The sequence below is a fragment of the Paramormyrops kingsleyae genome, chromosome 15 (assembly GCF_048594095.1).
Source record: "Paramormyrops kingsleyae isolate MSU_618 chromosome 15, PKINGS_0.4, whole genome shotgun sequence".
NCBI lineage: Eukaryota > Metazoa > Chordata > Actinopteri > Osteoglossiformes > Mormyridae > Paramormyrops > Paramormyrops kingsleyae.
The window spans coordinates 12,853,425-12,878,653 of record NC_132811.1 but is presented as its reverse complement, the minus strand read 5'-3'; the positions used below and the strand labels follow the sequence as shown (position 1 = coordinate 12,878,653).

The window sequence follows — 25,229 nt, the reverse complement described above, 5'->3', positions numbered from 1 at the left end:
GGCAAAGCAGGCAATGGCCTGGGGCCCTGAGCTGGGAGGTGGGGGCCCCCGAGGGCTGCCTATTACATAGTACTTTGCAACAAAAAATCTGCTTTATTTGTACATTCTGCTTTTCACAGTAAAATGAAAATAGAGGAATTCTGTTTATTAAATTGTCTTTGTTGATATTATTAGTTTAGACTTAACGCGACAATAAAGCTAATCAATTTTACCATGCGGGGGGAGGGGGAGTTGGACGGCCCCATGGAGTTTTTTTGCCTACAGCCCCCGGAGTCCCTAGAATCGCCTCTGGCTCCAGGTGACCCTGACTAGGATAAACAGTTGCATGACGATGTTTAGATGCATGTCCAGTACTCTGCTTTGATATATTACGTTGATTAACTGTCCCGGCCATTTACTTCCAAGATCTGTCCAGCTCCTCACCACTTACCCTGGACAGTGTCGTGCAGAAAGTGAGGCAGCTGAGGTTACAAAGCAGGGGCCCCTCCCTGGACCATGATGCCAGTCCACCGGATACTTATACTCATAGCAATTCAGAGACACTGGTTAGCATGTTTCGCATGTTTTTAAAATTCGGGCAAAACCTGGAGAACCTGGAAGAAACTAGTGCATGATGACTGGTAAACAAAAATAAAAATTACAGGAGTGGAATATGCTGTATGGTGATGTTTAAGTATATGCCATTCAAAGCCTGTGAGATATAATGCTTATTCATAACTGAACTGGAGCTTAGATATCAACAACACCAAAAATAACCACAGAATATGGCTTGGCACCATTTCTTAGGAACATCTGAAGGCTCTTCTGTGGATGCAGTTACAGCCACAAGTTTTGTAAATGCCCTTGGCACCTTGCATGTTGGCTTGATCTGATTTTTCTCTTTCATATATTTCTGCAAGCATTTACAAGTCACTTAGGAATTGCTCATGTATATGTTATGCTTTCTCGGTAGATTTGCTAAGTAGTATACTCAATTATTCGCAACCCTCTCTAACGTAGGTTTGGCTATGTGCTCTGAATCACGGTGCTGCCAACGAGTCCCGTTTCAGGCTCTGCAGGCTGGTTTTCTTTCGGTGCTGATCTGCACTTTTCCCAGTCGCTTTCCAAGCCCTGCAGAGAAGCATCACTATATAGCATGATGCTGTGACCGCAGTGGTCGACATGTTTGTTGTTTGGTATTTACTGCGGAAAGTTCCTAATCGCCACATTTATGTCTGGCCTGTGTATCTTGTTGCAAATACAACTGTAAATTTTTTATTTTATTCTTTCCACTCTCCTATTCAGAGTATTTTTGTGATATATTGTTGACCAGCGCCTGTCAATTTAGTCTTAATGTGCTGTTGAAAATATTATTTGAATTCTGACTTTTTCTCTCAGAATTCTGACTTTAATGTCAGAATTCTGACTTTTTCCTCTCAGAATTCTGACTTTTTTTCTAAACTCAGAATTCTGAGAAAAAAGTCAGAATTCTGAGAAAAAAGTCAGAATTCAAATAATATTTTCATGGTGGCCCTAATCCTCTTCCGTAGTTTACTCTGTTTTGTTCATTTGGTTTTTGAATGAATATCAAATATCATCCTTAAATGACAAAAACCTGCAGTCTGATACTTTGACCGCCAGATGCTTATAGGGTAGAAATTTTGTACAGCCGTGACCCCAATTTACCAAATATTATCCTCTCACTAATTCAGGTTGCACACAGTACCGGTGCTGACCGGGCACCCCCCCAGAAATCGGCCGGCTAAGTCAGTGCCCGCTCAGAAGATGGCGCCCCAGGCAGCTGCCCATGTCGCCTAATGGACCTACAGTACATACAAACAAATCTGTATAATTCAACAAAGAAAATATAAAACCTGTATATATCCAACGATTGTGCAAAAGGGTGCACATGAAAGTGGGAAACCTTTTTGTTACTTTTCAGATATTGCCCGTACCACTACCTAGTATTGGTAATAGAGAAGGTATTTAAACCATCTAGGCCTAATTATCGTGATAGTATTGTTTGTTTATGAACTATTGCATTAGGCCTGCCTAATTCAGAACCCCCCTCCGACTAGTTATGGTTGCCTCTAACTTATTTGTTTAATAACTTTCAGAAACACACCAGATTAATTATATTGTGGGTTTTTAAAGTTTTAAAATCCAGCTGAACAACAAATGAATGAACTCAATGAATAAAATATTAGATTAGTAATTGAATGGGAGTTAATGGAACTATGGTTTATGGAGGCAGTGACGGTGGGGAGGAGAATAAGGGGTTTAAAGCATTGGACAGAGTAGGAGTAAAGGGGGAGTCAGGTTTCAGTGTGTGAGGGCCGCTTGAGTTTGTGAAGTACTGAAGCTGTCTTTGTTTCAACTGGGGACTGAGTCAGCCAGGAGTGAGTCTGAAGGGGAGAGAGGGGGAGAAGAGGTACGGGGACGGGACTCCGCGGCAGAGAAGGAGCAGCACGGGCTAACTGTTGCTGCACGCATTTTCAAGTGAACTTCGCTAATCCGTGAATGACCGAAGATGCAGTCTCGGTAAGAAAGCACTTTGTAACATTAATCTATTTCTTATTTGTTTTACTTATTTCATTTCTTTATCTTACCTTTTTCTTTCATCCGCAGTCTCGCCCAGTGGTCCCTTGGTCTGTGTGTCGTTCTGTGCTACTGCGGACTTTCGGCTGAAGTTGAAGTATTGGAAGGTACGTCTTAGTCTTTATAAGAATGCGACAACTAATGTGCGCTTGATATGCATATTTGACTTCGTAAGGTTATCTGATTTGATATTTCGTGCGCTAAAAAGATTTATAACAATTGATTTTGTGCGACCAAATTAAAAAATACGCACGTTTTGTTCAGAGACTGCAGTTTATCCCAATATTTCCGAGCTAGAGAAGGAAACCAAAATTTCCGTTATAAATCTCAGAAGAGCATCATTCGCTAAGAACGATATTGGGACCGTCAGTCACTGCTGGGACGGGACTTTGGCGATAACAGCTCATATCAGATATGGTGGTACGAAAGAGCATCCCCATGCGTCTCAAGCCCCTTCCTGGAGATAACCTTACCTCTCACATAAATCAAGTCACACTTTGCTCAGGCGTGCGTGTGTATATATGTGTATATATGTGTATACACACACACATACGTCACACATACGTAATATCTTAGGTGTCCCAAATCACCCTAATTCACATCATTGTATAAAACCATGCATGTACAATTCTTATATTGTAATATAACAAAAAGAGAACGGTTCAGGGGCTTAGTAAACTGAGAGGTTTAGACGCGCCTAGTGTTCGCTCTCACTATATTATGCTCTCAGCGGACTCAGCTGCATTAAATCTCCATGGTGCTGAAGTACGCCCGAGCGCGAAAAAACTCATAGCTTCTCATATCATACTAAATCGTTAACTCGATACGAAACGTTAATCTTATCATCACCGCTACTATGTTTTTTTTTTTTTGTTTTGTTTTTTTGCTGTCCTTAAGTCCCTTAGCTATACTAAGGCAAAGAGGTGAGAGAAGCATCTGTGACTCATTGACGTCTGAAGAAAGCCACCGTAGAATGATTCACCAAATAGAACAAGGACTAATTTATCTGCGAGGGAAATGCTTCCAGGTTTTGGTACAAGGGAAACAACAGTTTCTAAAGAAGTGAACTATGTTCTGATGTCGATTCTGATTCTGTGTATAAAAACCTAATTATTGCTGCACCCTTGTTAATTTATTAACCTAAAAAGACGACTGGCATCACTCCAAAAAAACTATCCTCTCATTTGCAATGCATCAGCCTGTCTTATCTGGGTGGCGCAGTGGGTAAGGCACCCCTTCCAGGTTTGGTGTTTGAATCCGGCCCTTTTGCTGAGTGGGGTTTCTCCAGATGCTCTGATTTCCTTCTGCAGTCCAAAGACATGAACTGGCATTTTTAAACTGCCCGTGGTATATGTGCCGTTTGATGGACTGGCTTTTTGTTCAGCCCGTACACCTGCATGCTTTCATCTCCTGGTACACCTGCAACCCTGTAAGGATCAATGGATGTATGGAAGAGGCACACACAATCCAGGCTTTAAGAGACAGCTCTCTTCAACAGTAATTAATAGCATGCAGGCCTAAACCAAGGCTGGAAATTAAACTCGGCATGGACCAAACACGGACTGGCCAGTGGGAAGTTTGAAAATCTTTTTGATGGGCTGGTCTTTCCTTCCATTCCCCGTCATTATATAACCTGTATACTAGAGGTGACCAACCTGTTAGTCGATCACAGTGGATGATCAATGCTTTATGTAATTGGTGGCCAATCAGGTGATTGTAATCGGCTAAATATACTAAGGGAAACCCCTTCACCCCCCCCCCCCCCCCCCCCAGTCATTCGCAAAATAAACTGAGGGACCCCAAAAAGCCAGACTGCTTTTTGGTTCCAGTCTGTCCCTGACCTGAACAGTAGCCCACTGGCTAGTAAAAAAATGCATGATGGATTGCACTCCTCACTAAGATAGCTCAGTTGGGTTCCACCCCTGGTGTAAATGCTAAAATCCACTTTTTAGTAACAGGAAGGACCCATCTGTGGGAACGTGGACCAAAGCACTGACTTGTATGGAGAGCTCAGCATCACTGTCTCCAGCTGCTCCAATCATGGGCAAAATTAGCACTTGACCTGCTGCTGCCATTTTTCCAGCATTTATGACCATGACAATTGGCTTCATTCATAGCCTTTTCAAAAATGATTCAGTGCTTCCTTCTGTTTACGCCGTTCAGTTCTGTTTCGATCCCAGGCTTGGCATTGCTATGTGCAGGAAGGATGGTGGTTTCTGATAGGAAGTGAGGCCTGTCTGTCACCTTGATTTGATTAGTAAAAATAGACTCAAATACCATTATTCAGGTAGCAAATATCGCTAAATTCAGTCTTTGTCCATCTCGCTCTCTCATGAAACACCCCGAGGTGAGAATGAAGGTCACACATTTTTCCATCGCCCCCTGGAGTTGTTTTTAGGGCTAAGGGCCTTGCCCAGGGGCCCCACGATGATATGATTATTTTGAAGGCCACAAGATTCTACCCAGCGACCTTCCAGACACAGATACAGACGCTTAAACCACAGATCCACAACCCAGATTACAGCATTCACACTTATGTCATCACATGAAATGTATGCACAAATGATTTGTATAAAAACATGATATATTGTTTCCCGTGTTTAACTTACATCATGTCAGTCATAAGTAAACAATTTTAAAGGGTTTCATTATTTAAAGTGACAGTAGCATGAATTTGTTTGACAATAGTGTTGCTACTAAGTGTCCTGGCTGAGAAGGTAAATGCAATAAAGGATTAACAGACCAATTAGACCCACTCCCTCATGTTGGTACTGTAATCATCTCTTTGCGATAGACTGGTATTCAGTGGCAGTGTTTGCCACCACTCAAACCATGAGTTCACGTAGGACCCCAAGATTTAGGTGGCCCCAGTTGGCCAGAAAAAGCCACTACAGCAAATGTTAAATGAAGATGTTCCTTATTTAGGATATGCTGAGGCAACACGTTCCACTAACCATCTAGCTATGGCCTTATAACTATTCAGTAACTATTTATTTAAATTTTGAAGTATATGAGGGGGGGCTGGGAGCCCCAAAGTGACCTTTTGAGTGGGGGCCCAGAAACAACAGACCCACCCCTGCTGGCATCGTACCAAGCGTGTAACCCACACATATACAGTACCCTGTGCTTCTTGGGATAGGATCCAGGCCCCCACTGTGACACTGACCAGGATAAGTGGCTAGAAGATGGATGGATTCCACATCCATGTGTTCTGCATAATTCAATTAAGATGTGCCTAATTATAGATAAACTATCCACGTTTCAAGAAAAATTGCAATCCAACTATCCTCAACAAAAATTACACATCATATAATCCATCATCCTGTGTGTTAGCGAAAATTTGAAAGATTATACTCTATTTATTATTGCACTTTATGTAATGTCTCCAGTTATCAGAGGAAGTCAGAAGAAATTACTGTAAAACAGCTAAATGTTTGCAGTTAAATTTCCATGTCAGCTTTATCTATGTCTTGATTGTGCTACAAATGAGGTTAACAGAAAAATGACATATTTACTAGCATGAAAATCTGGAAACATATTTTTTTAGATTTGCTTAGATTAAGGTTGTGGTTTATAGTCTTTGTTTTAAAGGCTGAAGTTGGGACATTCAGCGATTATTGTCAGTGAAACTTTAACCTACAGTTTTTCCCCTCAGTGCAGTTCTGAATGCTACAAACGATCTGTGCTGACATCTGTGTGGGTAATCTTGGGCCTCTGACCGGATCTCAAGGGGAAATGAATGTTCAGGACAAATGCGTCACCTTGGCCAACAATGTTTAACAACTAATGAAGGCCTTAAATACAGTATGAACATGATCTTATATACCCTCTCCAAGCAGCCCACCGACACCACCAGCTCTGAGAGCACTGGCGAGTGAAGGGTTCTTCTCTGAAAAAACTGCTGTTTTCTGTTGCTTGTATGAAAGTGGTCCCAGAAATATGAGAAACCTGGCTTTGTTTTGAAATGCCGGCCATTAAGAGTGACCGGCCTGTGATGGATTCGTTTCTGGGAACTGGGAAAATGGTTTGAAAAAAGGCAGATACCATATTGTATCTGAATCACTAGTGGGTTTAAGTGGGGCACCCTTTTTATGAGATTATCATCCCCTTATAATAGAGGTGGCCTTCAGTTTAATCAGCCGCCAGATATGAGGCCTAGTAAATGAACAGTTAGAATTTCTGAGTAACATTACCCCAATGGGCATCAAACACAGCAGGATCTGTCATTTGATGTGAAGGCTATAAGATGCAAGTAATGCATGAGTGACGTTCTTCATCCTTCTTCTGAAACCACGCATCCAGTCTGTTGTCACGGTGAGCCTGGTGTGCATCCCTGGTAGCACAGGGGACACATACTTACACTCTTACATACTTACACTTAAAGTCCTTCATAGAAAACCCATGCAATCACACAGAATTTAGTAGGAGAAAACCTGTATATGCAGAACTTGGATGCACAGGTGGAAAGATCAGGTCCAGAAAGTACAAATCCAGACCAAGATTTTGTTTCAAGCAACCAGTTGAGTTCTCTGTGACTTTGACAACCAACTCAACTGGTTGCTTAAAACAAAATCTTGGTCTGGATTTGTACTTTCCGGACCTTTCCACCTTGGCCTGGGTGTGTAATTCTGCTGGGTGTGTAAAATCTGAAGATCTGCCTTTACTTCACATGAAAATTCTAGACCTTTCTTTTCAAAACTTCAGGTTAACATTATCCTCCCAAACTTCTCCTTGTTAACCTACCCGTTCCTTGTTTGTGTGTACTTTGGCCAGGCTAATTATAGGTTTGAGGATTAGTTGATGAAATATTTTCTTCAGCATGTCTGGTGGCAAACTCAGCATGGCACTAAACGGAGACTGAGCGTGATCTGTATCACTGGGGAGGTAAAGTCTGTCTTCTGCCCCTCCTCCATGCCAGGCCTGAGTTTGTGTGTCTGTGTGTGTGTGTGTGTGTGTGTCTGTCTGTCTGTGTCTGTGAGCGAGCTGACTGTGTGGGTCTAGGCCTTAGAAGGGTGGGCATACGCTACGGCTGGGTGCCTTCGGGGCTGGGAATGTTTACAAGAATCCGGCAGTCCAAACAGTGGTGCCGGTTTCGCCGTGCAGGGCCTGGCTGGGTGTCTGGGTAAACCAGTCAATGCTGAGAGGAGTGACCCACAGCAGATAGCTGTGATTGGCCATTTTATTTATGATGAGAAATAAATAAAATCCTTTATTGGCCATTGCACAAGTAAGAGTAGAGGTGCATTGGAATTTGTCTCCTCACCAACCCCATCTTGCTCCTTAGAGGTATATCTCAGAGGTCACAGCACCGGGCCTACCTTCATACAGCACCCCCTGGAGCTGGGGGGGGTGGTTAAGGGCCTCGCTCAAGCACCCACAGCCACATGCCTGTTCTGTTCAGGCTTGAACCAGTGATGCATGGTAGGTTCTAATGGACCTGTTTCAGATGCAGCAACTTCAAATGTCAACAGCATCCTCACCATATATAGGTCTTGTTTAGTACAGTCATGCAGGTCAGCTCAGCTCAGGCCTCTGGTAGACTTTTAACGTCGAACATCTCCTTGCATATGTAGATGTTGAGAGCGGGAGATCTTTCACGTCATGGCTTCGCCTTTCAAGCTCTGTGGGCTGATTTTATTCACATTTATGTCTCCCATGAAGCCGCTGAGCACTTTTATTCTGTCTAGTCATTTATGGTTTTATGTAAACTGCATAAATGAGCAACTGTGTCGAGTCTAAGTGTTGTTTTGGAATCACTGTGCTGGAGCGCCAGGAAGCTAGCGCAGTTATATATTACACATCGTTTGGAGGTTTCTGGTGGTCTGAGCTCAGTGGGAATATCTAAGCATGATCTATGGTAAAAAAAACAAGCCGAAAATCAGGGTACATCAGCAGACATTCATGTTTTCTCACAGTAGTGTGAGCCCCCACCTTTTTATAAAGAGTCAGCATGGGTTAACAATAACAGGAAAGGGTGTCTTGGTGGTTCCATGGCTTCTATGATGTCATCCACCTGGTGCGTCAACAACTAGGCATCTGGCAACCGTTTGTGTCTCTTATGTGAGGGAATCCCCTTCCCTGAATATAGCTGTCTGTCCTGACTCACTTCAATTATCTATTGCTTGTACCTGAACATGTGTTGAAGTCGTGGAGGAGATGTTCTCTATGCTTTTGTATAGTTTTGTATACTTCTGATGACAGTTTAATTTTTTGAAAATTCAGGTTATTTATTTAATGGACTGAAGGCAGGTTGGAAGGCTTTTCCATATTTGTGAGATAATCTATCTCACCATAAATCCTGTGCAGCGGAGGGTACAACACTGAGGTACAGCCTGGACAGGATAGCTGTCCATCACAGCGCACATATGTAAAGGAATGACAGAGAGAACAAACAAACCACACACACACACACACACAAGCCTCCACTCCCAAATCCGTGAGTCAACAGCACTACCCACCAAGCCACTGTGCCACTGTTCTTAAAAAGCCATCCAGTACATAAATGGTAAATATTTTCATGTCCTTTCGGGGTGTGACCACTGTTCAGGTGCCAGCAACAGATGTCAGAGGCGGAGAAGCCAAACTGTATATTGAGGACTGGAAAATTAGCATCAGAATGGGGACCAGCGTGAAAGCAAGTTACTGTTCTACGGGGGCTGCTGAATGTCCACCGCAGGATTTATCGTGTAACTCCTATGCGAAACATTTCCTTTGCTTTGGACGAAACCCTTGAAATTAAGTGAGTGCTTTGTGCAGCAAGTGTACGCCCCTCCCTTATCCCGCCTCGGGGAGCTTATTAGTTTGACTAAATGTAATCACAGCCTTGGTGACAGAAAATATCATTTGGATTGACATGGTAATAAAATCTCATTAAAAGTCCAGGGAGCGTCTTCAAAGAGAGTTTGTTTGGAAAGCCAGACGTCTGGCATACTCACGGGAGCTGCATGTTGCCTGCTGCCTGGTGTTGTTTCTTCTAGAAGGGTCACCGCCCTGCTGGGCTTAGACTCATCCCTCCGGTCAGATGCTGGCTTGCTGTTTCCCAGCAACATGTCCTCTGTACCCCGTAGGATGAATTTCCCCAGAATATTTGTCGGCGCACTTGGAGCTTTGTGTTCAGCTTTAGGCTTTGGACTCGCTCTTCATCTAGAGTTAATGGCGACTCTTGTCCATGAGGGCTTGGTCTGGCAGCGTCGTCCGCCTTTTCCGATTGACGCGGAGCTCCAGTTTTGTTTTCCAGGAAACATCTCCCGTTCACTGCTGGCAATCTGTTCCCAGTCATACTCGTTTCTTCAGTCTGGCTGGGGTGCCCAGCACCCGCGGCCGGTCCGGTCAGAGGTCCATTCATGCCCGATCGCGGTCGCGTTGCTTGACTCGACCGCCACCCACTGTGAGGCCCTGACTCCCGCCGTTCTCACTGTGACCCCTTTAATTCACTGTGACGGGAGTTTCCCTGATGAGACATCCCATAATTCATTTCTCCCATTTCTGTACAGGCAGAGCCGCGAGCTCCTGCTGCGGTTTGGAGAGAGAAGCCAATTCGTGGCTGCTCACTGAGGACTGGCCACAGCCATTAGCAAACTCTCTCAGGAGCATTGCTATTGGTTTTAAGGTGCACCCACCAAGGTTAGAAAATAAACATGCTCACCTGGAAATATCTGTCCAGTACCTATACTTTATCTTAAGGGAGCAGGTCAGTCTAGCAGAGTCAAAATGCAAGAGCTATACAGGCCAGGGTGAAGTTTGAAGTTTGAATTAGTTATTGGTCGGTATTGATGAAATTTTGTGGTTTGAACTCATAATGTCATTTAGCAGAACACTGTCCTTCCTGCCTCACAGATAGACAGACAGACGTTTGAGTTGTCAATGTCTCCTTCAGTAAAGTTAATACGCTATTAAGAGAACTTCAGTATATTTTATGGAAAGCTGTTTGGAGAGTGAAGCTTTGAGGAGTGATGTTCCAGTGCTTCAGTCAAAAAGTAAAAGTCAAAACAGCTGAATTTAAATACAGAAACCGTATGAAATCATCCTTATGCGATGCGCTACAAAAACAGCTGGGGATTCACTGTTACAGTTTTTAATTACATCCAGTTTTTTAGAGGCTCACTCTAAGGTTAGCATTGTTGCCTCACACCTCCAGAATTGGGTGTTTGGGTCCTTCCTTTTCTTTGTGTGTGTGTGTGTGTGTGTGTGTGTGTGTGTGTGTGTATGTGTGTGTGGGTGGAGTTTGCATGTGTGGTTTCCTCAGGGAGCTCTGGCTTCGTCCCTCTTGCTCGAAGGAGGTTTACTTACACAAAAATGTTCTGAGGGCAGAATGAAATATGATTGGTTCAGAAAGATAACCAGATTGTGGTGGAAGTGTGTCCAAGCAAGTACAGGAGGCAGGACCAACCAAGCAATTGTCAACTAGAGATGTCCTCATTTTTCATTCTGCCCTCAGAACATTAGGGTGGCATGCCATCCAGGCTGCACTCCAGCCTTGTACCCTTTGCAGCCTGAGACTAGCTTCACTCTCTCCCAGTGACCCTTCTCTGGATAAACGGTGCATCAGAATAAGATGTTGGATGGATGCCTGGGCAGTCTCTCAATTTCTGTATCTGCTGCATCACAGTTCAGATCTCGGTCGGCAGGCTCCCAAGGACAGCTTATCCTGTTCTCTCCTTATGCATATCTCTTTGTGAGGGCTGTGTACTGAGAACTTAAACTTTCTTAAAAACTTAAAGAAAAATAACTAGACAAATATGGTGAAGGACAAGTATAGGAATGTGTGTGAAAAGGTTCTTAGTCTATATTGTAATAAAATTTAAGCCACGTTCTCTTGTAAATTTAGTGCAAAACAGCTGTACCCTGGGGTTCTGGAAGTCCTCCAAGAATATTACTCAACAAGTCATTTATAAAATTAAGCTTTTGGTCTGAGTACTCAGTTTTCTCTAACACTTAATGTGGGTGTTGAGCTGGAGACACTGGGTTGATACAAACTTGGCCGTTATTCAGTGGTGAGCCCAAACAGTTAAGGCAGCACTTAGATGTTCAGTGGAATATCAGGAGGATCTCAGAATGAAATACTTTCTGTTGGATCTGTCATGTTTGCCCGTCTTCTGCGTGTATGAGGTCTGCGAACGTTGCCGTCCCCAATTCATCACCGGAGTCTAGACATTATGGCTTCTACCTGAGCTCTATATCTACTAAACCCATCAACATCTTCGCCCACCACACCTCAGACGTTGAGCTGGCAATAGTCTTGGGGAAGACCCCTCCCCTCCCATGTTAACTGCCATCTTGTGGTGTCCCCCCCCCCATGCATGGAGGACGATCCAATCAGCATGCAGAATGACCCCGTCAGATCTGGCAGCAGCCATGGGGAGATTCTTCATTTTTTTTTTTTTAAATCAGCGACACCATCTCCAGCAGCTGCTTTCTGTCTTGCATCTAGACAGCTCATCTCCAGGGAGAAGATAAAAGCCCAAGTTCAGCCTTTGTTTCTTCTTGTCGTTGAAAAAGTTGGAACACGAATGCCCAAGTTTCATGTTTAAGGACTTGTTGGCCGGGGAGGTTGCGGCTTGAGAAGGGGAGGGCGTGTCTTTACAGAGTCGAGCGACGTCGCTGGCAGCAAGACCATATCACTGTAATGTTTTACCTGGAGTGCATCTAGTCGCACCGAGGCAGTATACAGGCTGAGGCCTATTTTATTCCACATCTTGGTAAAGAGCAGTCTGACTGAAAAAATACCATTGGGCATAAACATGGTAATTGTCGCACACTGAGATCTGTGATCTCAATGTATTATATATTCAACTGATTCTATAATATATCCTAATACATAGATACTGTAAAATATTAAATATAATTTTCCTTGCTATTATTATTATTATTATTATTATTATTATTATTATTACAGTGGCATTATTACAGAGCGTTTCTGCTCTGGCTCCACGTGTTCTCCACGTGGAGTTTGCACGTTCTCCCCGTGTCATCACGGGGTTTCCTCCAGGGTCTCCAGTTTCCCCCCAAAAGCATGCTGAGGTGATATGCAGTTGTCAAATCATAGGAATGAATGCGATGATTGTGCCCTGCAATTGGTTGGCGATCCATCCTGGGTTGTTCCCTGCCTTGTGCTCATAGCTTCAGGGATAGGCTCTGGTGACCCTGCAGAAGACAAGCAGTACAGGAAATGGGTGGATGGATGGATGGATGGATGGACGGATTATCCCCTTTTACTATTCTCTGTTCTATCGCAGGCTTCTATTTGGTCTTTAACAAAAAAACTGTTCTAGGTTTTTTTCAAACCTCACTTTTCAAAGTTAGGTTAAAAAAGACTAGTATAATAGCATAAAGCAACCTTTATAATGATGAGAAGATCAACAGGATGTGGAGACTGGATAATGGAACAGGGTGATTTTATTAGTACGCAAAGGATGAACTGAACAATGCACTAAACAAACGATTTTTAACTCGGACGATTACAGCCTACATCCAGGAGGATTGGATCATTCCTTCCAGACACACACACACTGTAATGCACAATGATCTTGCTTGTCCCCTGACCTTGCCTCTACCCCAAAATATTGGCACCCTGTGTTATAAATGATACTTCAGTAGTGTAGTAATTTTTTGTGGTGCATTTGCAGTTGGGACAATTACTTTGCAGAGAAAGGCTGGTCTTTCTTGAATACAAGAGACAGAAATTTGTCGATGGGCATCTCTCTCATTTCAAAATTGTGAGGAACTCTCGATGGGTGTCATGGCAACCATCAGCACGCTCTACGTGAAACATCCATTGGAGTTCTATGTTCCGCCCGTGATCTGTGTCAATTCTGAAAAGATTCTTGGGTTTAGGGGGGTGAGGGAGGGGTTGTGGTTTCCTGCTGGAAGGGAGCGCTGCTGATCTGGTTTCTGCAGAGTGATTTTACACAGGGAGACGATCAGCTGACGGAGCAGACTGCTGCAGACATGGAGAGGGGATGATCTCTCACTGAACCCTCAGTTTGCTGCTGGTTATTAGCGACTGTCTGCTGCACTGTTTTACACTTTACAGAGAAGGAATCTGGAAGAAATCAGGTTTCTTAAAAGTTGATTTCACAGTCAGCCTGCAGATCTGTTTTTGTTAAGTCGCCTTTATTATTGTATTATACATCAGTTGATGGATCTCTGATACTTTTAATATGAAACAACTGGCTTTTGTTTAGTGATGTTTTCTCCTCTTAACAAGGACCTGATTTACAAAAAGGCGCTGTAGGTTTTGGCGTGCTGCTTGCTTTCCATAGGATGATGCAATCTTCACTTCTTTATTGTAACTGTGAAGTCAACTGAGAGCTGCTGGATTAAATCTTAACTGAGTTTGGAAGTACTATTTTTACGGTCCCTTTGGGGGTTATTGAAAAGAAAAGTGATTTATTTTTGAGGATTCAGGTTAAGTGTGAAAGAGCAGAAATTGTTGCCCTTCTTCTGCTCTGTGGAACATGAAAGACACACTCCATCACTCTGTATCTATCTCTTAGCAATAGTGACTCCATCCCCCCCCCCCAAAGACATTGGTGGTACAGCCTGGTGCTGTGTTCCCTGATAATGCATGAATGATGGACAGAGTGATTCCCAGTTGAGCGCCTTGGCAAGTTTGGCAGGGATACTAGCACTTGATTATCTATTACCATGCAGGCTTTTTCCATGCTCTAGGAGTCCCGTGATTAGCCAGCTTGTGAAAGTAATTTAAATTAAGTTATATAGATCCACAGCAGTAGTATGAACATTCACATTGTGTTGTCTCTAAATATAAATGTCATATCTGCAGTCTGTTGGGCTTTTCATATGCTTTCGCGATTTTGCATTTTAACCAGATCAGACTTGGCCATACCACAAAATTCCACATGCCACGGGACATCCAGCCACACAAAGATGACTGAGGAACATGGGGTTGCATCATTTTCTTTGGCTCGAGCGTATCCTACCGTCTGTTTAAGGAGCATTCTGGGATTCAAATCAGCTGTGCTTTCTGGAGGACCTGTTCTAGGCGTCACTTGAACGCAGAGACACAGGCCAAAGTTCCCAGTCTACTGAGGGTCGAGTGGCCAGTCATCACACTGTAGTGCTGCGTATTCTGTGTGGGTGTGTGTGTGTGTCCCAGGAAATTGCACTCCACTTCTCCAGCTGAGAACAAGGAGCCGGTGAAGGTCTCTCTTTAGTTTATCACAGTGTTTCCCAATCTGGTCCTCAGGGACCTACAGTCGGTAAATGTTTTTACCCCCCCCTTGAGGTCCCTAACAGACAGTCCACATTTTTTTTCCCTCCCAGCTCCCAGTAGAGCAGAAACATGGACCGCCTGTGGGTCCCCAAGAACCGGAATCATCCAGATGATTTCCCGATTAGCAATTGTGACCCTTAAGTCTGTTGGTCAGACCCTGTGGTTCTGGACTACCAATCAAGATCAGGAGTTTGTATGATGCAGAGTGCAAAGGCTGGATTGGGAGTGTGCAGAGTATAGGCTTTATTACTGTGTGTAAGCTCACAAGCCACTCTAATGGAGGGAGAACCACAGATGGTACTGTGCTGGTTGTGAATTTTGGGAACATGCCCAGTCGTCATTCTCCAGACCTGTAATCGGTGCCCCCTGTGGCAGGTAGATCTGTCACAGGTGCAGATTAAGCAGGCTATGTAACCCAAGAGTGGCTGTTGTCCTCCTTATCGTCCCTGTCAATCAGTATTTTGAAATTAAGGGTCTTTAATGGCTGCTGATTTGATGGTCTTTGACTGATAAGAGTGATGTTGGGAATCTTGTAAATGCATTTAGCTGTTGCCCATCTGTTTTGAGCTTCTTAGGATTAATTTTTCAGAACTGTTTTAGTGTGATTACATCAACCTTCTGCGGTATATCATACTTATGATAAGAATTACTGAATAGCCCATAGCAATGACGGGTCAGCCAAGTACCCTGGGTGCGTCAGGGTCCTTGAAACAACACATTCATTTAACAATTTGGAAACAATTATGTTGGTATGTGCACCTTTTGGCAGGTCTGTGTGTGCACCTTTGGGAAGGTCTGTGTGTGTACCTTTTGGCAGGTTTGTGTGTGCACCTTTGGGAAGGTCTGTGTGTGTACCTTTTGGCAGGTCTGTGTGTGCACCTTTGGGAAAGTCTGTGTGTGCACCTTTGGGAAGGTCTGAACAATCATGCTCAAGAATGAGCAAACCTTTCCTGATTTTTGCTTGCAACTCTTGTACAGATCCAAAGAAGATGTGAACATTCCATTACACCTCAAACCTGTCTGTTTACCAAGGCATATGTCAGCTTCTTGAAACCTGTCTTCATTTCAGCAGATGCTTCTCCTAGAGATGGTGGAGGAGATGGAGGGAGAGGACACTTTTCACACTTGCCCTTAAAAGACTTTAGAGGCAAAGGTTACATTTTGGAGCCACACTAGCAAGAAAGGCAGCAATTTGAACCGCCCTGCCATTTCCACAGTGGTTTGTTTTAAATGTAGCCCACAGCTGGCCAAACACAGAGCTGGCTAGTTAGAATGCCTTGTCAGGTTTATGACAGACAGACAGACTAATTATCTTACATTTTACATTTTGCTTTAAGATTGTATAAAGTTCTTATTCAGAACAGGCATATTCTTCTTAAAAACTTGGAGACTGACAAAGTGAAACTAAAGAGCAAAGCAGAAGTTATAGTTTCTAGAAAATACGACCAGAATTACAGTAGAGGACATTAAAGCCATAGATTTGATGAAATTGTTATTTTAAATGATTTAAATGTTTTGTATGCGACTTTTGCATAATGTCTTACGCATGCTATATCTAAAAGTGGTATATTGAGTTTAGCTAACATAAATATATAGGTATAGCTAATCTATCTTTAAAAATAACTCATGGGGAGTTGATATATATATAGGAATATTACCCACATACAGAAAAATAAGTTATGCTACGTCAATCTACAGCTGACTTGGAAACAATCCAGCAAAACTATTATACTAGCATAAACATTACTTTTAATGCAATTAATATTTTCCAGATGATAACAAGAATGAGTCTGTGGTGTGGGAATGTTTGCCGTGAATCCTACAGATGAGATAACATTAAGCACAGCTGTGTATAAGTAAGATTTACACACTAACAGACGCCAACTTGTTCTCATCATTAATGAAACAGACCAAAATCATCCGAGGTCCCAGACCTGGAGAGAGAGAGAATAACGTCAGCTCTTACGACCGCTTTACCGTGAGAAGTGATTCAAGAACGCAAAAGGCCATGAAATAGCAGCTCCTTGGGGACTCCTTCAGATGACAACAAAGAAGACTCATCTTTATTCTAAGCATAGTCAGCTCTGGGTGAATCTCTACCAGAGCTTTGATATTACACGCCCAATAATTTCCGCTAACGTTGCTCATATGTTCTTATGCAATTGAATGTGCTACGCAGTTTTGAATTTGTTGGCACAGATACATCATCATTCTTTTCACTTTTTCAGTTTGACACACTCATGGTTTCGTTGACTGGGACAGAGTATTAAACACTGCGCTAAATGTCTGTTTCACTGTCCAAAGCCACTGTCCCTTGTTCCAATAATATTTCTTTATATCGTATTTAGCCTCTGTTCTTTAGTTTCACACAAGGTATTTATAGTGCTTGCCTCTAATTTCTCAGCCTTTACACGCCAGATTATACAAACTTCAAAGTGTTTTTAATAAAATTTTTGTAATAAGAAGGAATGAGTGGAGTAGTGGTCGAGTCAATCCATAAAACAAAGTTCTGTCATAAACATGACGTTTTCACTTCTTGCCGGTTACGGTTGATATATCCCAAGTTCCATATGTTTGGAATAGCTGGATTGTCTTCAAATCGATGGTCTCTTAGATCTCAGATTACCTTTAGTGGGGACCCGCAATGCCGTTCCACCCCATAGCGTCTCGTTGTGTTCTTAGCCACTCTAAGTCAGCTGTGACGGGCCATACTGTGGGAAAATCCATGCCAATGGAATCCCGTATACAGGGGTCGCAGGCTAGCATCCATCTTGACAGAGACCAACCTCACATCGGCTCACACGGTAGTGTGTGAGTGGAACACGTATTCATCTCTGACATTGTTTTCTTCATAACCGAGCAGGGTCGAGCTAAGATATTCTGTCACAAGATATAACTGAGCCTAAGAGTCTGTATTTTGGTCATAAGTCAATTTTGAGGAACGATGCAGTTGTGGTCTTTTGCTTTTGTACAGAAGCACAGATTAGCAGGTCTTTTGTAAGCTCACTTGCAGTGCATGTATCGTCTGAGATGGAACGAATGCCAGACTCCAATTACTGCAAACTTAGCGTGGGCCCACTGACATCATGCAGACCATGTCACCGGCAGGAAATGAAGTCCGCAAGTGCAGCGCTCCAGCTCTCCCTGGGCGCGTCACATACCATCGAGCTTTGTGCATCGTGATAAACATCTTGTAATGGCTTCAAAATGCATCTGTGGAAACCTGTCGTTGTGCTTTTCTGGAGCTCTGCATCCATGATCTGTCTGTCAGCCCTACCGCAGAAAGTCGATCACGCCCATACTCACGTTTCATAGTTGCTCTGCACTTCGCCACATGGAATATATAAAAACTCACGTGTTACGTAGCCTTCTGATGTCAACAAAGCAGATTGGGGAGCCAAGCTTATGATATTCTTCTATACAGTCTATTGTGTTTCAAAATATTGTATCCAGTGCAAGGGCATAACTTTGGGTTAAGCGTTGGGGGGCGTTGAGGTCTCCTCCCATTTAAGGGGCTCCAGGGGGTTGTATTGACTGGTTTTGATTATTGGGGGGTTACAACCCCCTCTCCTCCATAATTTATGTCCATGGTTTAGTATATCCGTACAATGCAGGAGAAGAGGTTCCACTTGTTATGTCCAAAATGTTAGACTAATTAGGCAGTAGGTAACATAATTAAGGGTTCCAGTGCAATATTAGCTTCAAGCCTTTCTGCAGTTCTCATAACCTGGTCTGCTCCAAAATATCCAATCAGATACACTAATTGAAAAGCTTGCTTTGAATGCAGGTGTCAGCTGAGTTTAACCTCAAAGTTTTGTCAGTGGGTTAAAGTAATCCTGCACCATCTATGAACTTCATTTGGTCAGCGATGACAGCAAGGATGATACCACAGCTAACAAGATTTCTCTAGGAATCCGTGTCCTGCAGAGAGAACAGCCTCGCTTGTTCTTCGTGAATGTTGGACGTCCGTCAAGTATTCGAGCTCAAGAGCTTCTGTTTAACAGTCACGACCTCACAGTCCATTTTAGACAGCCCTGGGCAACCAAAAGATGTAAGACCTTTCTTTTGCAGCTTGCCAGAATTACATTATGTTCTGTTTACTTCTAATGGCAAAGTGTGTTTTCTCTACCCTGTGCCATAGAAGGTCCGTCAATAATTTATGATGGAGGGGTCAACACTCTCGAGTGTAGGTGGGTCACGTCCCCTTTAATCCCTGCTGCTAGCACTACTGTATGTCGTTAACAGCAGGAAGTGACCTCCAGACCTGCAGCCCTCAATGTGTTTGCTGTGGGTGGATCATAAAACACAAATTAAGAGGTGCTGTTCACTGCAGAGGAATGAGAGGGCTTCCAATGAATATGTGTGGACTTTTCAAGGCTGCGGTTTTGAGTCCACCCTGGAGCCCCTCCTTGTTGGTGGATGGGTAGTTTCTGTAGCCATCTCTCCTGAGGGGCTCTGGCCTGCATTCTTCCTTGAACTGAGGCAGGCATCTCTTATTTTGTTGTTGAGAGTCTGTGGGGATTAGCATATGCATCTGAAAATTGCTAATGTGGCCTAGAAACAAACGTCGTGTCAGGAGTTCATTTAAGAAATTTTGGTCCAGCTTTTCTAAAAACAGTGTAAAAAAATACTGAGAGGTTTTTTTTTTAACAAGTTGCTCAGACACATGTTGTTTTTCAGCTAGCTGTATCTTCCAGAAATGCCTGTCGGACTTTGCTGTAGGTAGATGTAATGCACAGATGTGAGAAATTGCTAGGCTGTCGCAATCTAATGTGCGTCATTGTGGTGAATCGTCCTTTACCCATTTCTGGCTGCTGTGGGGTGTTCAGCTATTAGATGAATAGCCCTGACTCAGGTGAAATGTGGGGAAAAACGGCTCACAGAGCTGAGGAATTCAGGGAGGCTGCCCGGCTCGTTTCAGCCAGCTGTCGCTTACCGATGCTCAGAGGCTCACATGTTAAAGAGGCTTAACCCCGCGTGTCAGTGTGCTTTTATGAAAACACCTTTAGGGGCTACTCGTGTTATGTGTGTTCCCCGAAATGTTAAGTCACTGAACGCGGTGGTTGCAGTCTGTGGGGTTCCATGTGATCCATGGCGGTGTTCAGGGTGAGGAGCCTCAAGGTAATTACTGGGTCATCGATTCTGAGCCAAAACTTACATTTCAGAGTCCCGTCCCTATGTTTGACTACATTTTTGGTGTTCCGGGGCCGTGGGAGTCTCAGCAGGACAGGACAAGGTTGTCGATTCGAATCTCACGATTGGCACAGTGGCTTCACTCCTGGGCCCTAGAGCAAGGCCCCTAACCCCACCCACTCTAGGGGCCCTGCTTTCTGTCTATACTTCACTTTGCATAAAAGTGTCTGCCAAATACGTAAAATGTTAAAAATTAGCCTTTAGACATTTAGCAGATTCATTCATTGCAATCCTTTCACAGAGACACACACCACCCATTACTGTAAAATAATAATTATTAGTATTATTTCCATCACCTACAATGGGTTGGCACCCCATCCTGGGTTACTCCCTGCCTGGCGCCCATAGCTTTTGGGATAAGCTCTGGACTCCTGCAACCCAGCATAGGATAAGCAGGTATGGAAGATGGATGGATGGATGAATATTAACGTCATGTATCTTCCATATTTTATTTTCAGACATATTGAGTATTGAATTTATTTCTTGTTGGCGTCTGTTATTTTCATTTCATCTTTCTGTTAAAACTGAATGAGCAGGGGACACACAGATAACCATGTGATCTTGCCGTGAGGCTGGCTGAGCAGCCTGCCCTCCCCTACCCTTAACTCTAACCCCCCCCCCCAAATTTCCCGGGCTCCCTTAACCCTTTCTCTCAGTTCCACCCGCTGACACGGATATTGACTGCGACTTGTCACTCAGTGTTCAACAGATTACTCTGGCCCTAAACCCGGAGGGGGGCTGTGTTTGCAGCCCATTGTCAATCAGCGCTATTCTTCAAGTGGTTCGGTGGGGAGGGCTGGCCTGGTGGGGGGGTTGGGGCCGGCATTCAACATTCCAGACATTGCTGCATATCTTATGCAAATTCCTCTGTTGGGGTTCCGGAATTTACATGGAAACACTAGAATGAAGAGTCGAGTTGTGGAGCTGTGAGGAAATATTAGTGCAGATTGACCCCCAGGCTGGTTTACAACGCTGCATGCATGGCAGTCTGGTACTTGAGCCCTCAAACTTGCAACGCATTAGTTAATAAAACAAAAGTATCTTGAGGGAGCCATTGGAATATCAAGACTCAAGACTAAAGAGTTCTTTATTGTCAACACTTCCATGTAGCAGTGCATAGTGTATCGAAATGCTGTTTCCCTTGGGCACCCTATGGTGCTGCACATAATTACAAACACAATAGATTAATGTAAAACATGAACAACACTATACAATCAGTAAATAATATATAATCATAAAGTGCACAAAACTATGTTTGATTTTGTGCATGTATGCGGTGTAGTAGTAGAAATATTGAACCTTACTACATAAAATTTCACTGCACAAGTTGAATACAGTGTGTACTTTTCATTTACAGTGTCATTGACGTGGGGTTGAGGGCTTTGCTCAGGGGTGAAATCACTCTTCCTTTTGTGGAATATGAAGCTTCAGATCACAGGAGTCCTAACCTACAAAACTGCACGCCACCCCAAGAAAAGAAACTGCGCCCGAACAGGGACTTGAACCCTGGACCCTCAGATTAAAAGTCTGATGCTCTACCGACTGAGCTATCCGGGCTCTGGAATGTAGGGGTCCATCCCACATTCTTGGAGGTTTGAGACCATATGCTAACTATTGAGCCCCTATTGCCTACAATGAGGTGCTTCTCATTTTTATGGTGTCCCGCTATCCACTCAAGACATATAGAGATATCTCAGAAAGAGCATCACACTGGTGCTCAATGAGAAGACGCAAAATGTCTTCAAATATTAAAGTAAGCTATTTCATTCTGTAATATGATAACCAGTTTGAACATAATTTACATAATGCATCACAACATTTACTCAAGGATATATTAACTCATTTTACTACAATAATCTGAGTCAAATTCTTAAACCACAGAAAGTGACATTCAAATAGTTGAGGTAGTCTGAGCAGTAAAAGCGATTATAGCTCTAAGGAGTAGGTTAGCCTGGCTGCCCGCAGTAGCCGCTGTTATAAAAAGCTCAAAGCATCAGCCCATGGAAGGTGACTGACGATTTTAGCCAAGGAGACGCTGAAATTTATCGTTGACATTTAGATGTTAGACTGGAGATCTGGCTTCTTTGAAAGAGCATACCTGACAGGAGAGCAATATTGTGTTTTCTTTCCACTTTGGTTGTTCCTGCTCAGGCTCATTTCCAGAAAACCGTTCAAACACAAACATGCTTGTTATTGTGTTTGGGTCCAAGCCTAGATGCTTAGTGGTAGCTGTAGTGCAGAAATGACTTAATAGTTGCCTGAAGACACATATTATTTAATGTGCAAAGGTAATGGAATTTGTGAATTCAGTGCTGGGAGCTAGTGGGAGGAGGGCTGGGGCAAGAGGCGGGGTCTTCATAACCCCTCAGGTCTCCATGGTTACCAGCATTGTGCCTACCAATGCCTCTAATAATAAAATAGTTAGTGTAATGTCGGGTCAGCCGAATTGAAATGGCAGAGATGTGTAAGTGCATACCCAAGATGATTTGTTTCTGCACCTTTTTCAAGTTTAATTGGCTATAGCCTGACGTTTTGTTTGGCTTTATGGGCCTTAAGCTTTGGTGAAACTTGCTGGCTTTGGCACTTAGTCGACTGACTGGGAGTATTTATCGTGTTTAAATCTGAAGGCCTTGAATCAGGAATTATGGAATTCCAGCGTGGTCTTGCAGTAAATATCCCCAATAAATATCAGCTACATTCATTTAAGCTCCTTTCTTTTAATGTGGCCTGTTAAGTGCTTTTAATTTTCAGTTCTGTATCTCCCCAAACACACATATCCCACTTGAAAGTCCTTCAGAGAGCCCCGTCATCAGATTTTGCTATGATGTTAAACGCTTTGTGTCCGACGTGTGCATAAATCTGAAGATTCCCGCAGCAGGTGTGCCGCCGGGCTGATGCCAGAGGTCAGTGGTTAGTCCAAATCAAAGGAAGCTTGACAATTAAAGATGGTTTAAGGGTCACCATGTGCCCGCATTAAACCTTCAGCCTTCATCTTGGAAAAATATTCCAGTGGCCTTGTTATATTATTTTTAGTTATAACGTCAATTAGCTAGTGATTCTCGCCAATTCAGCTTTAGCTAGTAACCTCCAGGTCACAAGACTCTAACTGTCGGTCTTTAACCAGCATGTGTTACGGTACATACATAGCGTTTTCAGAATTCAGTATTGATTTTTGGTGATGTAGTGTTTGTCTGATTAATGCTTAGGAAAAGCAATCTCAGTGTAAGTGTAAGATGTGAGAAAGAAATAAGGAGCAGCAGTGCGACCCTCAAGACGGTAGGAACATTTCTGCTGTCTGCATTCTTGGGATTGATGGATCTTGGTGTTTATTTCAGTTCGGTTTGTTGTAGTTACCAAGGTGGTGCTCATTCAAGCCTTTACTTTTATTTTTCCATCCAGCATGTAATGGAAGAATGTGTTGCTTAGTTTACTAGTCTAGCACAGTTCAAAGAACAATGCTCTCCTCAACTACATTCTTCTCAACAATGGTCCCTCCGGCTGATATCTAGAAAGAAAATTAGCGCTTTGAAATTCAGATATTCTGATTCCACATCTGAGCTTTGATGGCACTTCATCTCATGGCCTCTTGACTGTACTGCAGCCTGTTATCAATATTTCACATTATGTTTTCCTAATGTAAGGTTTTGTAAGTACGCGTATTCTCTGTGCATAGAGCCACGACTGTCTGATGGTAAAAGGCCTCTATCCAGTTATTCACATCCGTTTGGCTGGATTTCTATGCTGACAGCAGATGTTCAGAAGTTACCTGAGAAGCAGAAAGCTGAACGAATATCTGACTGGTACCTTTAAAGCAGCATTACTCAACCCAGTCCTGGGAGACCCCCAAACGGTCCGCATTTTACCTCCCTCCCAGCTCCCAACACACTTGTACCAGGTATCTGTTGATCTTGATTGTTTGTTTCATTCTTGATTGTTTGTTTCATTCTGGATTGTTTGTTTCATTCTTGATTGTTTGGCTGCAGTACACTGGGATCTTTGATGGAGCAAAAATGTGGACCGTCTGGGTGCCCTTGAGAAATAGGCTGAAAAGCACTGCTTTAAAGCTTATGTCTGAGCTTCCGGAAAACATAAGATAGCCTTAAAGCTAAGGAGCAAAGTTTATTCTAGCATAAAATCACAACAGGTCATCAGCCTGTGGTTCTAGTTCAAGGCGTGATGACCGCCTACCTGGGAAACCCCATGATCCTTCTGGACTCCTGCTGAACCTGCTTGGGGAGATTAGAGACAACCAGCTCCATTTGATATGCATTAAACACTTTCACACTTTTAATTGAGCTTGCTGATTAAACGAAATCCCCCCCGCCTTCCTAGCAAATAACGGGCCCTCCTTGTTTTCTCTCGTTATTGGTAACAAAACAGCTGGCTGACAGACTCCAGTCTTACAATGTGCTCAGAAACATTCAGAACTTTCCCAAACAAACTGAGTCAACCATCTATGGCTGATGTACATGCAAAGCAAGAAGGAGCATCTAGACAGCTGGTAGATGTACACTGATGTCAGTATTGTAACGACACCAGCTGTAAAAGTTTTTTTTAGACAGTTCTGCCTTCAGCCGCACTGGAGTTAATATTGTCTGGCACTACCTGCAGCAGATACACTCACTGTTCTTAGTGACAGAAAGTTCACAGCAAAGCCCTGGAGCCTGTACTATAGAGGCTATTATGTCGAACAAAGGAAAAGTTATTGTCAAAAGAGTTCCAGGAAAGTTGGAGTTTTCTTACAGTTGGCCAAGTTTACAAAGTCTGAGCGAAATACACTATGTCACTGTGTGTTGAGGGTGTCCGAAGAACCAATGGGAAATTAAACCTTTCTTAAGCTTAATGCACATACCCACACATACTGCTTCCAAAGAAAGGGCCTTCTTTTGTATCAGCATAGCTTACCGAGTCACTTGTCTTCCCTTTCTTGTTGTGCTTGGATACAAGCTGAACAAAAAGTCTATGAAATTCAGCAAAACACCAATCTGTTTTCCATCAGTTGCCTTTGACACATGTCAGTCGGTAGAACTTCTTGTTAAATATTTGGGGATGAATGCTGAATTTGTGCATTTCTGCTGGCTGTTTTGGGATTGGGGGGATAGTCATTATCTCCTGTTCTTCATTTGGTGTTAGGGAACAAACACAGAACCTACGCCTGGGTCCAGTAAACAAGGCCAGATGGCCTCTTCACAGTGCTGCCACATCAGCAGAAAGCTCTCGCCTG

At 43.3% G+C, this 25,229-nt stretch overlaps 1 protein-coding gene and 1 non-coding gene across 3 annotated transcripts in view; one reads left to right on the top strand and one right to left on the bottom strand.

Moving 5' to 3' along the window:
• Positions 1-2,279: 2,279 nt before the first annotated feature.
• Positions 2,280-25,229, top strand: part of LOC111840113 (collagen alpha-1(XV) chain) — a 63,905-nt gene continuing 40,955 nt past the window's right edge. For both annotated transcript variants that reach the window (XM_023804598.2, XM_023804597.2), the window contains exons 1-2: positions 2,280-2,520; positions 2,608-2,684. In XM_023804598.2, the coding sequence (XP_023660366.2) occupies positions 2,510-2,520; positions 2,608-2,684 (88 nt within the window). In that variant the 5' untranslated portion in view covers positions 2,280-2,509. The remainder of the gene's footprint in view (positions 2,521-2,607; positions 2,685-25,229) is intronic.
• On the bottom strand, positions 21,490-21,562 carry trnak-uuu (transfer RNA lysine (anticodon UUU)). The gene has a single exon. It is a non-coding gene; the product is annotated as a tRNA-Lys (tRNA).